Here is a 14,530-nt window from a genome sequence, read left to right as displayed (position 1 = left end):
GCCTTTGTGTGAATGAAGCTCCTGACTAAACCCCCAAAACTGGTTCTGGTCAGTTGTTACACTTCCTCTGGCCCTGGCTACAAACTGTCTTGGTGACAAAGGAAAGGACAAGCCTGGTGTCAGCTCCCTTATTGTGTGCTGCAGGGAGGGCCTTTTAAAATGTAATCAGGGCAGGGCACAACTCCTCCCCCAATCATCCTGTCAGGAAGACCCTCTCCCCTCACACCTAGGCCTATTTGTTCTCATTTCTGAAAGTATTACACAACCCACAACAGAAGATCCACTCACAGTCATGTGACCGAGGACACTGGCACAAAGGTACAGTTGGTCTGAGCAAAAAAATGCCAAATTTCTAAAAGTGTCATTATCAAGAATGTAACTTAAAATCTGACTTTACCTTCAAAGAGGATTTTAATTTACAATTTGATGGTACACAACAGGCCTCTATCTGTTCCCAATCTGAAGTAAGCACTTATTAGGTGTAATAGGGTAACCCAGAGCAGTGACATAATAAAACTTGAGGGACCTCCCCTGCAAATTACATGGACGCAGCCAGGATCTGTCAGGCCAGGAGCCCGTCCCCGATGCCCTTGCACAATGCCAGAGGGGGCTAATGTTACACCACTGAACCAGAGTAAGTCTAAGGAAGAGATAGCTTTACAACAGTGGAAAATGACTTTAGGTGTTTTTAACTGCTAGAACATGTAAACCTTAAACCCAGATGTCCTACTTTTCAAGTGCATTGCTCCCTGCCCTAGTAGTGGTTAGGGCCTACCTTACAGGTGACTTATAAGTAGTTAAAAGGAAGTCCTAGGCCAGGCTAAAAGTTTATGTTGTCAGACCGAAACTGCTGTTTACAACTCCACTACAGGCTGCAGTGGGAGGCCTGGGACATGCTTTAAAGTGCTGCCTTAGATTGTGGCACAATGTGTGCTGCAGCCCACTGGTAGCATTTAATTTACAGGGCCTGGGACCATGTAGTACTACAAACAAGTATATTAAATGTAGCAATCAGGTGTAGGCAAATGTAACAAGGTTTTCAAGAGAAAGCACAAGCTTTTAACCATTGGTTAGCAGGGAAGAAGTGTGCAGAGTCCTACAAGTCATTGAGGATGAATTCAGCAAAAGAAGGAAGAGGTAGGCAAACATTCTGGGGTGACCTTGCAGAAAGGACCAGGTCCAACAGATCAACACACACATAGTGTTATCAGACCATTTCAAGGCAGTGAAATCATGAGGCTAAAAAGAATCAGTGCTGTTTATTTGGGTCATAATAACCATTGGTATTCTGTTCCTATCCTTACTTAAACTTATTCATATCACTATCCTTATCCTTATCCTTAGCCTTATTCTTGTTTAAAATGTATCCTTATTCTTGTTATTCTTGCTGTTGTTCTTCTTCTACATATCATCATTATCATCATCATCATTATCATCATCATCATTATCATCATCATTATTAGCCAGACTTGTGAAATACCATTTCAATAAGGGCAATTACATTTCATAGTAAGCTATCATCACATAGTTAGGGACATGATAATACACAAAACATCCTCTTTTTATCATGGAGAATTTATTATATCCAAAAGTGCGAAAAAAGAAGGGTCATATGCATTTTAAATGAATGTACCCGCTATTTATAACCAAGTGATCACCCTCCATTTGGTAATTTGGCCGTCAGTTGTTTGACGCAGGCAGGCTGATACAATTCAGGGGGTTTACTCATGTTACCCACAGCTGAACAAAGTTGATTTTCAAATCGAATGCTGGACTTTTGATCTTGTGTTTGGTTGCCTGGTTACCTGCCACATGCAGTACTTATGGTGCAACTGCAGACAATCATGAATGGTTGTGCAGTAATTGCATTTGTGGACATTACTGTGTTCAAGCTGTTGTTTCACGGTCTTTAGAACCTATATTAAGGAGGTTGCAGTAGTTACATTTTAATATTGGTTTACAACACATTATAATTGTTCAGTAATCACTTTATTTATTCCCAAGCCATTGTGTAACGGTCTAGAGCCTAACTGAATGTTTTGATTCTAACTGGTTTCAGGGCCGGCTCTAGGCTCACGGAGGCCCTGAACAGGGAGTGTAGGTAGGGGGCCCGAGGCCGCCAAATCCCTGCCAGGGGCCGCCACGCAAATATGTATCAAAGGATATATATTGGCGTGGCGGCCCCTGGGGTTTGGCGGCCCTGTGCAGGTGCACAGCTTGCACATGCCTTAGGCCGGCCCTGCTGGTCTTTAAGAAGTGCTGGATATACCAGTGCACAGTTTACTGAAATGTCTCTTTTGTCTCATATTTCCTTCCACCTGGCATAAGTGCAAGACCATGTGGCAGTAGAGGAGAGGCTACTTCTGTGCAACATGAGATTTAGAAAATATGAACAGCCAGTAAACCTGTAGCACTGTTAACACACATACTTACCCGCTCTCTGGTCTCATTGGTGAGGAACTTCGTACATTCATTGTAATTTGCCCAGGTGCGGTTGTGACCCGTCGCCACGTCCCAGCTCCCATTCATGTCACACCTCCGATAGGCGTGGCCTAACAAAGAAACCAGACAACAGGGATATCAAAAGAGGGCTCATCTGTTTATAAAATAGACCGAATAATGGAAGGAAATATCTAACAGGTCTCTTTGGTGCAGGTCCTGAGGATGGTACTCTGGGCGTGATCGAATCAGTAGCGGCTCCTCGAGGGAGTGCTGCGGGGCGGCGGGGAGGGGCAGGGTGGGGAGTAGTAAACTCCGGCATACGGCTGAACAGAATTAAGTAACTAAATAAATAAAATGAATTACATTGCACGCTCTGTAACGCCATCGGCGTTGCAGCGCACGCAATGTGATTTGTTTTATTCATTTATTTTGTTATTTAATTCCGTTCGGCCGTATGCCGGAGTTTACTACCCCCACCCTGCCCCTGCCCCGCCCCACCACCCCGCAGCACTCCCTCGAGTAGCCACTACTGGATCTAATTAATGGCAGTCTTCAAACTGTGATCTGGAAATTGAACACCAGCTGGTAGTGTGGTGTGACTGGTGTATTCATCAATAATACTCCACAATGTATGTTTGTTTTGGGATGGAAATATTGCTGCCTCATAAATATTAATGAGGCAGGTTGCATTTTGTAACCCTCTACACCTGAGGATTGAGTCCTGAGAGTTGCAGCTGATCTCTGTCCCTCAGTTGGCATTCTCAGTCTGTCAATATATATTTTTTAACCGCTTCCGTGCGGCGCCGATTCCGCCCCTGTGCTGGACATTTCAGAACAGGGTGCGGTCGTGACGGAACCGTTCCGTCATCAGCACAGCTCAGCCGTGACTGATGACGGAACGGTTCCATCACAAGCATCGAAGCGGTTAAAACACAAGTCTTTTAACCCCTTGGCTCCTGCTGTTGGCCAACGGTCGTCACATGCACTGCGAACGTCCGTTGGCCGACGGTGCCCCACCCGTTTTTCGAACATTTAGCACTGGAGCTGAATGTTCGACGCAGGCAAGGTGTTAAAGAGACAGGGGCTTATTTACAAAAGTCTGTATACATGATATGGAGACATCAGTTGAGCACCTAGCGGCCCCTGAACAGGAGCTTGCTAACCCACCCTAGGATACCCTAAATAATTCCCAAAGAGGTGGCTTTCCCCTGCAGGCAGCTTCGCCTTTGTCAGTCATCTAGCAATCCGTTTTGAGGGTGAGCAACTGATCAGTGGTTTGTCACTACAACTAAGGTCCTAAACTAATGATGCACCCCATTGTATCTTGTAAATAGGAAAGAGATGCCCATTTCAAACCCCTTTCACTAGTCTTTTCAACTCGCAAAAGGAGCTATTTACATTTCAAACCATTATTTTGCTGTTTCAAACCCTGTATTTTTCAATTTACAGACTTTGCAACTGGCGAAATACCATTGTACATTAGGCCCCCAGATCTGAAAACAAACATCCTTCTTCTGTGTTTTTAGTTGCTAAAATATTAACCTGCGAATAATTGAAAATAGACTTTACTGCCTAGTGAGCTTGTTGAGGTAGTGTTTCAGAAGCTCGTTCGGAATGTGCATTTTACAATCCTCTCTATGAAGTATGTCACCATAACAGTTATATTATAAGGCTGCACTTTATGAGGTATTGGCGCATGGGGACCTTTGGAAGAACCTAATCTTCACTGATAACAAAGTGATCAAAATGGTACGACCCTCCCACGTAATAAACTCGAGAGGAAATTATTTATTTGTTCAAGAAGCTTTTACTGAATTTCCAATAAGCCAGAAAATTGGGTAAGATGTTGTTTTTTTTACAATTAAGTGATTAAGAACTGAAAATGAGAGCGGGTTCCAACGTCTAACCCACAGAAAGCATTGTAAGATTAAAGGCAAGGGGGCAAAACATTAAAAAGTCATAAACAGAGAAATCGAGAAAAAGTGAGAAATAGCAATAAAAGTGAAGATAGGAAAGAACAGTATGAAACAAGAAGAATAGTGAAAGAACAAAATGTAAATATGAAAAAAGATGTAAAGAAAAACCAAAGGAAAGAACGATGGAAAATAGGAAGTACAGTAAGGAGAAAGGAAGAACGAAGATAGGAAGTAAGGAGGGAAGATAGCTAGAAGGAGAGGGGGAGATATAGAGAGATAGAGAGAGGGAGAGAGCGAGAGAGAGAGAGAGAGAGAGAGCAAAAGGATAGTGTGTGGCGTCTTGTAAGGAACAAGATGGAAGGTTAGGCAGAAAAGCATGTTGATACCGTGCTGTGAGGTAGAAGTGATGGATAGGGGACGGAGGGACAGAGTGACAATGACAAAAAAGGAAGGGAAGGGAAAGAACGAAAAAAACAAATAATAGGGAAAGACAGAAAGATGAGAAGGTGAGGCAGAAGAGAGGAAAATGACGAACTAAGATGAGGGGAAAGAGGGATCAAAAGAGAAAAAAGCAAAAGAGAAGCTCACCGGAAGTAATAAAATTAGGACGTGAAAAAGGAAGAGAAGTAAAATAGGGTAGAAAGAAAGAAGGGAATGAATGAAACAAAATTAAACAAACATGGAAAAGAAAAGCGTATGAGGAAGTAAGGAAAAAGGGAAGAAACGATATTAAGAAAAAATTGTAAAAGGACTGTGTATAGAATACTCCTGCAACGTTATTTTGTAATTGAAGTAATACTTTTCATCAGTGTTCCTTAAAACATATGTTTTAGCTCTTAAGCACACGTAGAAGGACGTGTCTGTTGCACTACATAAAAAGAACCCCTAAATAGTGAGGCAAGAAATAGGAAAGAACAATTTTTCCCTTAAGCTGTGCTGGGAATCTTACTTAGAACATCAACATTCAGGAATTTATTCTAGTTAAGTTTGCATAGATGCTACAATTAAGACTCTGCTGTTGATTTCAAAGAAGGTATCAGACACTACCCCAAAATTAAATCACCATTCTGCACAAGGTGAAAGAAAATGACATTCACTTATTGGATATTGTTTTGGTTGGTTTAGAGTCAAGGGGGCTTAATTTACAGGTAGGTTCTAATGGGCTACCTGCCAACACTTGGCACGTCTTTACTACTAAGTATGCTCTGTATTATTCTATCTCATTTAGAGTGAAGGGAAAGGAGATGTTCCAGGTAGTAAACTCCCCCCCCCCCCCCCCACCCCCCAAGCGCGTCTCCAGGGACACTCCCTTTGCCTTCTGACAGCTGTAGTGGCATAAGGGCCATTCAATTAAGAGTGGCTCATCCAATTCCATTAGTACAGGAGCATCATCTGCCTGGGACTTCCTAGTAAGCCTTCAGATGGAAATCTCCCCACTTGTGGAAAACATTAGTTATGGCAGTCCTGGAACTAGATCTACAGTTTGGGGCGTAACTTCAGGAATAAAATAAATGTTGACCGGTCCGCCATGTCATCATGATCCTAGCTTGACAAACCTATTGTAGAAGATCATTGGTTCCTCAAACTGACAACCTGAATGTATATGGGAACCATGTCAGGGGAAATATGACTCCAACAATGCAGGATATTTTTAAATTTAGTGACCCAAATGTGATGTGGAAGAGTGCTACGGAGCATAAACGTTTTGGAAATCTATGACGACTTCTCTTGAACGAATACTAGAATCATTAGTTTGAGCCTTTATGTATTTAGAAAACCTCTACATGGATGGTCTTCGTGAAATGGCCCTGGATCATAATAATTGATGAGCCTATTGTGCTCAAAATCATTGCAACTAATTTGCACAGTAGGCTTTACCTTTGTGGTTGAAGTCATAGATGTATTCTGGGCAAGGCATGGATACCACCTTGCCTGCGATCCCCTCTGGCCAACATACCATGCCATCCCATTCAGGTAGACAGAAACCATCTGTAAAACAAAAAAAGCAATTTGATGTAAATTTGCCAGTTAAATTCCGAGTCAAAATCGCATTTCTCTGTGAGGATTCTGTGTTTGGTGGCCCAATAGACCACATTCGAATAAACATGCATATGTTTTTGACTTAAATATAATATCATTAGCAGCAAGTAACGTTTTCTAAGTAATGTTAAGTTAATATTATGGGAAAAAAACAAACACAAATGTAATCACGAAATTAAGAAAACCAGGGGAATAATAATGTAATATTTTACACCTGTTGAGACTGAATTTAATAGATAAAACAATACCAAAGTGACAAACATACCATGACTAGAACCTGGTTTATGAATTTTTAAAGACTTTAGTGAAAAATAGAGCCAAAAAGCACAAAGCGCCCACCAAGGACATCTGGTTGCGCTGGACCGGGTCAAAGTCACAAGTTCAGGCCAACCGCGATGGAGCGCAGGTCATCTACAGTCCCTAGACTAGTTCCACTGAAGTTTACCTTCTCAAGTTTGTGCCTATAGTCAGTTCACGGTAGAGAGGGGCACGCAGAGGAAGGAGGGGAGGCTGTAGGCGTAGCCTGAAGAGCAGGCCAGGCATCGTGGAGGGGGCAGGCTGGTGCTTCAGGTTGGCGGCCCCCTGCCAGCGGTTGATGCTGTAGTGTGAATAGTTGGGACTTGCTGTGCTTTGTAACGATTCTCGGGCAAAGGGCATAGTCTCAGTGCAAACGGGCCTGTTCACAGTTATAAAGAGCCTAAATGCTTGATTTTAGCTCGCTGAGCCACACCAGGGGTACAAGACCTGAGGGGCACCACTTGGGGGTCAAGAACTCACTGCAGCTGGGTCCAGGGGCTGGTTCAGGATAATGGGGAGTCATTTATGTCCCTGAGGTTCAGATCAGGAGGCCAGCAAACTAGCCCTTGGAGTCACTCTGTGCCCTGGGTTCAACTTGAAGGTGCAGGTCCAGTTCTCTTTCTCCAGGCAAGAGGGCAGCGGGTCAGCACACCAGGGCAGCAGTTTCTTCAGCAAAGCAGTCAAGCAGAGTGGCAGTACTTGTAGCAACAAAACAGTACTTCCTTCTGGCAGAGTATCCACAGGTCCAGAAGTGTACTGAAGAGTTGGTTTCTGAGGTCCAATATATATACCCAGTTGTGCCTTTGAAATAGGGGACAAGCTTCTGGTGGCATGTCTTTGAAGTACAAAGATCTCATGCTTTCTTGGCCCTGGCCCTGGCGCCAGACTATCTAGAGGCGGTATGCAGCCCTTTGTGTGGAGACAGGGCACAGCCTATTCAATTGTAAGTGGGATTGGGCCTAGCTCCTCCCTCCCATTCTGCCAGTGATGACCCATCCAGTCACATCTAAGCTCCCCATTGTGTGTGGTTGTTGAGAAGGAATATACAAGGGCCATCTGTCAGCTACAATCATTTGACCAGGAGACAGGCTGCTGGCATCAAAGGCAAAAAAAGTGACATATTCAGAATTGCAGTTTAAAATCAGACTTCACCATAAGTTAGCATTTTAAATTGTGATTCCAAAGACACCAAACATGAGAGGTTACATATTCCATTTGAAAATTACACTTATGAAAAGTAGTAAGGTAATTCCAATGTTATTAAATTGGAGAGGAAGGTCTTACAGTAGTGCAAAACAAATGTAGGTTTTCCACTACCAGAACATGTCCTCCATGGCCTACCCTTGGGGTGACTTATGTATTAAAAGAGGAAGGTTTGAACCTGGCAACATTTATATTTTGCTAGGTAGAAATGGCAGATTAAAACTGCACGAACACAGGCTGCAATGGCAGGCTGGAGACAAGTTTAAAGTGCTAATGAAATGGATGCCACAATCAGTGCTGTAGGCCCAATTGTAGAATTTAATTTACAGGCCTTGGCCATAGGTAGCACCATTTTACTTTAGACTTACAAGTATCTTAAATATGTGAATTCGGTTTGACCATGTTTATAGGTGAATGCACAAGCACTTTATCACTGGTTAGCAGTGGTAAAGTGCAGAGAGTCCTAAAGGCAGCAAAAACAAGGTCAGTTAACATGGGTGACGAAAGCAAAATGTTTGGGGGAAGACCACCCTAAGGCTGACAGTTCTAAAACAAAGTATACTTTTTCCTCTATTTTTGATCAGCAGAAGATCCAGGGGTATCATTTGTAGGTCACAGTCCATGATTCCTGGACATAAAATTTTCACATTAGCTGGTTAAGGAAGTTGTGGCTCTGTGCCTAAACTCCCTTTTAAAACTGCTTATCATTCAGAGATATCTGTGCCTATTCTTAGCCTGATAGACACTAACATGGCAATGCTGTTCAATAAATGTACATGAGTTTTTATGCAGCTGAGTACCAACACCTATATTTTATATCTGTCATATCTGTCCAAAAATATGTCTCAGTCTGCATTAAATCTATTTTCAACTTGTGTGAAGCCCTCCTTTTGGCATCCACATCAGGAAATCGCGTAGCAGGCAAGAGGGTTAAGTTTTAAAAAAAATCCTTTTGGATAATTTAACCGCTTCAGCGCGGCGCAGATTCCTGCGCTGTGCTGAACGTTCTATTGAGCCTATGGGCTCATGACGGAACGGTTCCGTCATGAGCACAGCTCAACCGATGCTCATGACGGAACCGTTCCGTCATGAGCATCGAAGGGGTTAAGCAAAAAGATGCTTTGTGACACTGTTGGAGCATCTACTCTTTTATATCCGTTAGTTGCACTTAACGATGTGGCTCTCAGCAGAAGTTAATCATGTTTTTTTATACCTTTGGTCTTTGCCCAAAACTAAACTAAGAATAGGCACTCCAGAAGTAAGCAACAAACTTTGAAAAAAAACACCTATTTCAAGATCAGTATTTATGGAACAATTTAGAACCAACTGTATTTATTCATTTTATGCACATATATTTTCAATGTTTAAACATGAACTTCTGGAGAATTTAAAGGTATAAGAGAAAAAAGAGTACGCCATGGTATTTTATTTGTAAGCACTGTGCATACCATCTGCTTTGTTGCAGTTCATAGGAAAATTATTCAAGTAGGTCAATTAAATGGTTTACTCCTACTCGTCTATTATATGAATGGTTTATCCAGTTCTTCCTTTTAATGATTGCCTCTTACATGTTATGAATTATTTCAACCTCCATACTGTTTTACTGGGCCTCCTGAGGACAGGTGCACAAGGACCTTTTGTGCATGACAATTAGTCTACTCATTCAGGAAATAAGGTAGCATCACAATGGTTCAAAATGTAACTAAAATCTATTATGATCTGCTATATTATGTGCTACAAATTCATATCATAGCTCCTCAGTTAAATTGATGCATAGCTGACTCTTGTCATTGTAAAGTGATGATAATATTTATTTTAGAAGGCTTGCTGTCTTCTATTTAGTGATTGTGTTAGCTGTCATGGGTTGACATCTGCTGGCAAAATGTATTGTGGTTAGGGCTCCCGGTTTTATGGTATTTATATTTTTGTCCTATCTATCTGTATTTATCCATATTTATTTTTTGTTAATTTTACCTGTGTTTATCTTTATTTATTTAGGTTTTGTGAAAAAAGTAAGTGTATATTTCTGCATTTATTTAACCAGTTAATGTGCACTCATGCCTGAACGCCTGATAGGTTTAAATGATCTGTACACTCTCAGATGGCAAAATATGCACTTGTAAGAAAATATGTATATTTTAGTATCAAGGTTGTGCAAATCTACTGCTGTTTAAGGCTCTTTACTAAAATCTCTATCTTTTTCTAATCTACTTGCCCTTCAATCTGCACAGCTATTGGCTTTTCAGCCATGATTGACAGCATTTAGAATCACTCAAAAACAACCCAATTTCCGTTTTTATCCACATTTCAAAATAAATACAGACAAAAAGTAAATGATTTTCTGTCTGTATTTATCTGTACAAATCGGTAAAAATGGAAAACAGGGAGCCCTAATTATGGTACTCTATATTTCTCCCATCCTTCCTGGGGTTGTATGGAGTACCCTATGTATGTACATCAGCTTGGCCAGGAGCCCTAACTAATATTACTGGCAAACTGGCTTACCTGCAAAAATAAGCACATCATGGCAATAACAATGCTAAACTAGATGCACGTTGAAGAAGAGTTGACTGTCATTAAGTAGACCCTCAAGCTACTTCTATATTGTGGTTTGGCTGTGAATCTAGAGGCAACAAAGTAAATCAGTAACTTTTAAGCCATTTGCTTGTCAAAAACGGGCTTTCAGTTGTTTTCTATTTTAGACTGTGGGGCTTACTGATTTTTACATTCCTCAGAACCCTAAAAATATTCATAGTGGGGTTGTTCTTTGGCATTGGAATACAATGGACCAGATTGACAACGGGTCTCTACATTCTTGGCATAGATCCTGCAGCCGTGGTGGCGGCCCGCACTTGTGACGGAAACTCCACAATGAGAAACTGCAATGCAGAGGTCCACCACATGTGTGGCCCCCCTGCCAGAAGTGTGGAGCCCTTTGTGAATCAGGGCCATTGAGCTGAATTAGGTATATAGAAACCAAAAACGGTTATGTTTATTTACACATTGTCAGCATCAGTCTCATTCTCTGAAGGCTAACGTCTGCTAAGGATGGTGAGGGGGGATATTAAGAGGAGTAAGGGGATGTAAATGAGATATTGGATATAAAAACAGAGGTACGATGATGGAGGGTTTATGGATGAATGGGCATAGACGGGGAGTGAGAGAAGCATATTAGAAGACAAATGGGAAAGGAGGAAAGAGATGCGGGCAAGTGAGAGAGGAGTTGAAGTATCAGGAAGGGGAGAAGAGAAGAAGGTAAATTCCAAAATACAAATAAGATGTAGAAAACCGAAGAAAGAAAGCTGATGAAGGGAGAACCAGAGGGAGAATGGAGAAGAGACTGTCAACTTTTAAACTCATAGGTGAGTAGTTTTCCTTTGCATTCTGATTTTTGTATTTCAATTACAAGAAACAAAACCCATCAAAAATCAGTGCAACGTCCACCTTCCATAGCACCATTTCACACCACTGAAGGAAGAGGTCAGTAGGAAGGTGTGGGGGAGCAGGAGGGAGGAATGGGATAGATGGGTACAGAATAGGAGAGGAGAATTGAAGAAGTGAAAGGAAGGGGCAGAGAATGATTGACAGAAGGTAAGACGGAAAGAAGAAGGTAGGAAAATACCTGGAGCGGCCTGTGCAGATGGGTGGAGGAGCGGGGTTGGGGGGACTTATCAGACAACGACTACAAAAAATGAGAGAAAGAGAAGTGTGAAGAGACAGGTAGAAAAGGTGCACCGGGAAGAGAGGAGGTCAAGGGAACAATGGACTAGAATGGAAGCAGAGGAAAGGACAGAGAGTGGAGAGGAAGAAGGCAGCAGGAATATGAACGTAATAGAAACAATTGGAAAAAAGTGGCAAGTCAGGCATAAAGGTTATCTATTACAGATTTGTCTTTGCCTTCTGGTGTATTTAGTTTTCCCCGTCACGTTATAGATGCAGGACTGTGTGATGTTCTCTCCTGTGGTTTCCTCCTTCCCCTTTAAACTATGTCATCCTCCCCTTCATTCCAAGTTCTGAGAACGCACTCTACCTGTAAGATTCTTCTTGTGGCAGTTACTTGTGGCTGTGCTTGGCTGAGGTTGTAATAAACCCACTTTGCTACTCGACTACCTATCTACTCGTTTTATTGGCATCTTCAACAACATTATACTGGCGACGATTGGAAAAGAAATAAAACAACCTCAACAGGACAACACAGAAGTTTTCCCGTCCTACCTTCTCCTCCAGCGGCTGTCCGAATTTCTGTGAAGTGAAGCGAAGACTTCCCAGCGGCCGATTTCATGTTGGTGAGGAGAGCGGGAGGTGTTTAACAAGGGATTTAAGGGATTTATAGAAACTTTGCGTAGAGAAACGAAAGCCGTTTTAAGCTCGCGCTCTGCTTACGTTTACATTCCGCTCTCAATTTCTGTGACGTCAATCTGCGTTTCACGTGTGCGTTCCACACAACGGAAAGAACGCGCTAACTCAAAAGAGCGGTGACGTATTGTCTCATCAACGCTGCGTTTCAGGAGTTCTGCGCTGCGTGTCAACAGAACGCCCAAGGCATTATTTCATCAACCCTGCACCTTAAGATTTCAGCATTCTGTATAAACAGAACGTTATCTAACCTGCACAATAAGCAAATAGAATTGCCTGTGTTCAATTGTCCTGTAAAAGAAAAGGAAGAATAAGTAATAGAGTCTTCCCATTGTTTTTTTTTCTGATGCATCTGTTCTACTCCAACACTGCAGAATATAACTAATGAACATAAATAATCAGTCCACAGATGAAAGGATTAAAACTTAAGGATACATAAATAAAAAAAAAAAAAGGGGAGAGAAGGACTCACTTTAAAAAAAAAAAAAAAAAACTCACTTTTATTAAAAAAAAAAATATATATATATATATTTGTATTCATCTTACTTGCTTTAATACAAAATGCAAAATGTAACTCAACCTGCATTTTTTCTGACGAGTCCAGGCGAGCCTAATGTTAAATGGAAAAAATGGAAAAAAATATTCGCAAATTATGCCAGAGTTTGTGGAACCAACTTAAGTGCTGAAAGAAAGCACTCACTTCTACTACATTGTCTCGGTGGTGAAGGACAAGATGTTCTCGAGCACTTACCTGATCTGTCGGCTGCTGAACAAAGGAATCTTAATGAATACGAAATAGCCATAGTTCAACTTGATAGACATTATTTACCAAGACTTAGCACCATCATGGAAAGATACCATTTTGGTTTGCGTGAACAAAAAAGGGATGAAACAGTAGAGGAATACGTATCTTCATTGAGAAAACTAGCTTCGTCATGCAACTTTGGACAGACACTGGATGAACGTATACGTGATCAGTTTGTTTTAAGATGTGCGCATGATGATATAAGAAAGGAACTCTGGCTAAAAGATGAACCTCCCTTAGATGAAGTCCTAACTATTGCAAAACAAGTAGAACACATGACGAGATGTGTTGGTGAACTAAAGAAAGAGAAAGAAAAACCATCCACTCTTGAATCTAAGGATGAAGTAAAAGTTGATGAGACTGTTTATCAATTAAAGAAAGTAGAAAATGTAATTAATGATGAAAAACACATTAGGACAACTAATCCTTCTTCCTCTTTCTCCGGAAACAGATTTTCTTGTTTTAGATGTGGTCAAATTAATCATTTGGCTAATTCACCTATGTGTCCTGCATTGAAAGTAACATGTAATGTATGTAATAAGAAGGGTCATTTTGCAAAACTGTGCAGGAGCAAAACGTATAATGGTGACAACTCAAGAAGGAGGTGGCCTCAACCTCAAGTGAGGTCAATTTGTTTTGAAGTTAAGGATGACAAATCTGATCATCCCTCTCATTTAGTTAGTGTGGAAGGCTCAATGATAAATTTAAAATTTGATTCTTGCTCAAAAATAACTATAATTGATGAAAAGTTGTATAATGAGCTATTTAAAGGCAAAGTTAAACTGTTTAAATGTGACATTTTACCATTGGGGTATAGCGAAAAACCCATTGGGATGGTGGGTTATTTCATGGCAGAGATAGAACTTGGTTCAAGAATCACTGTTGGTAAAGTCTACGTGTCAAAGAAAGGTGATGCACTTTTAGGTTGGTTGCATCAACGCTATTTAGGTGTGACACTTGATCCAAATGCCACTCCCCAAGTCAGAATTCAAGAAATATCTAACCCTATACGAGACAACAAGAGTGATGAAGAGTTATCTTTGTCTTTGGCTAAACAATTTCCAGGTGTTTTTAAAGAGGAATTAGGCTGTCTGCGTGGTTATAAACACCATATTAAATTAAAAACCAATGCTCTTCCGGTAGTGGCTAAAGTAAGGAGGATTCCCCTAGTAGAACAAGCAAAGGTACAAGAGGAACTTGACAAACTTGTGAAAAATGATATTATTGAACCCGTGGAGGCAACTGAGTGGCTTGCTCCTGTAGTTATCGCAAAGAAACCTACTGGCGAAATTCGTCTTTGCATTGATTTAAGGGCTCTAAATAGGGAGGTAGTTGTTGATAGGTTTCCCCTTCCTAACATAGATGAGATGGTCAGCACGTTAGAAGGTGCAAAGTATTTCACCACTCTCGATTTAGCTTCCGCTTACCATCAGGTTGAGCTAGACACCTCTTCACAAGACCTTACCGCCTT

General features: G+C 41.3%; 1 protein-coding gene across 2 annotated transcripts in view; it reads right to left on the bottom strand.

Annotated features, from left to right (window-relative positions):
* PTH1R (parathyroid hormone 1 receptor) overlaps positions 1-14,530 on the bottom strand; it is a 643,148-nt gene that overhangs the window by 169,592 nt on the left and 459,026 nt on the right. For both annotated transcript variants that reach the window (XM_078662472.1, XM_078662473.1), the window contains 2 exons: positions 6,237-6,347; positions 2,434-2,552 (listed from right to left, as the gene is read on the bottom strand). In XM_078662472.1, coding sequence (XP_078518598.1) covers positions 2,434-2,552; positions 6,237-6,347 — 230 coding nt within the window. The remainder of the gene's footprint in view (positions 1-2,433; positions 2,553-6,236; positions 6,348-14,530) is intronic.

This window comes from Lissotriton helveticus, chromosome 10, assembly GCF_964261635.1.
Source record: "Lissotriton helveticus chromosome 10, aLisHel1.1, whole genome shotgun sequence".
Taxonomy (NCBI): Eukaryota; Metazoa; Chordata; class Amphibia; order Caudata; family Salamandridae; genus Lissotriton; species Lissotriton helveticus.
Note: the sequence above shows the minus strand (reverse complement) of the source record. Positions and strands in the feature narration are given on the sequence as shown.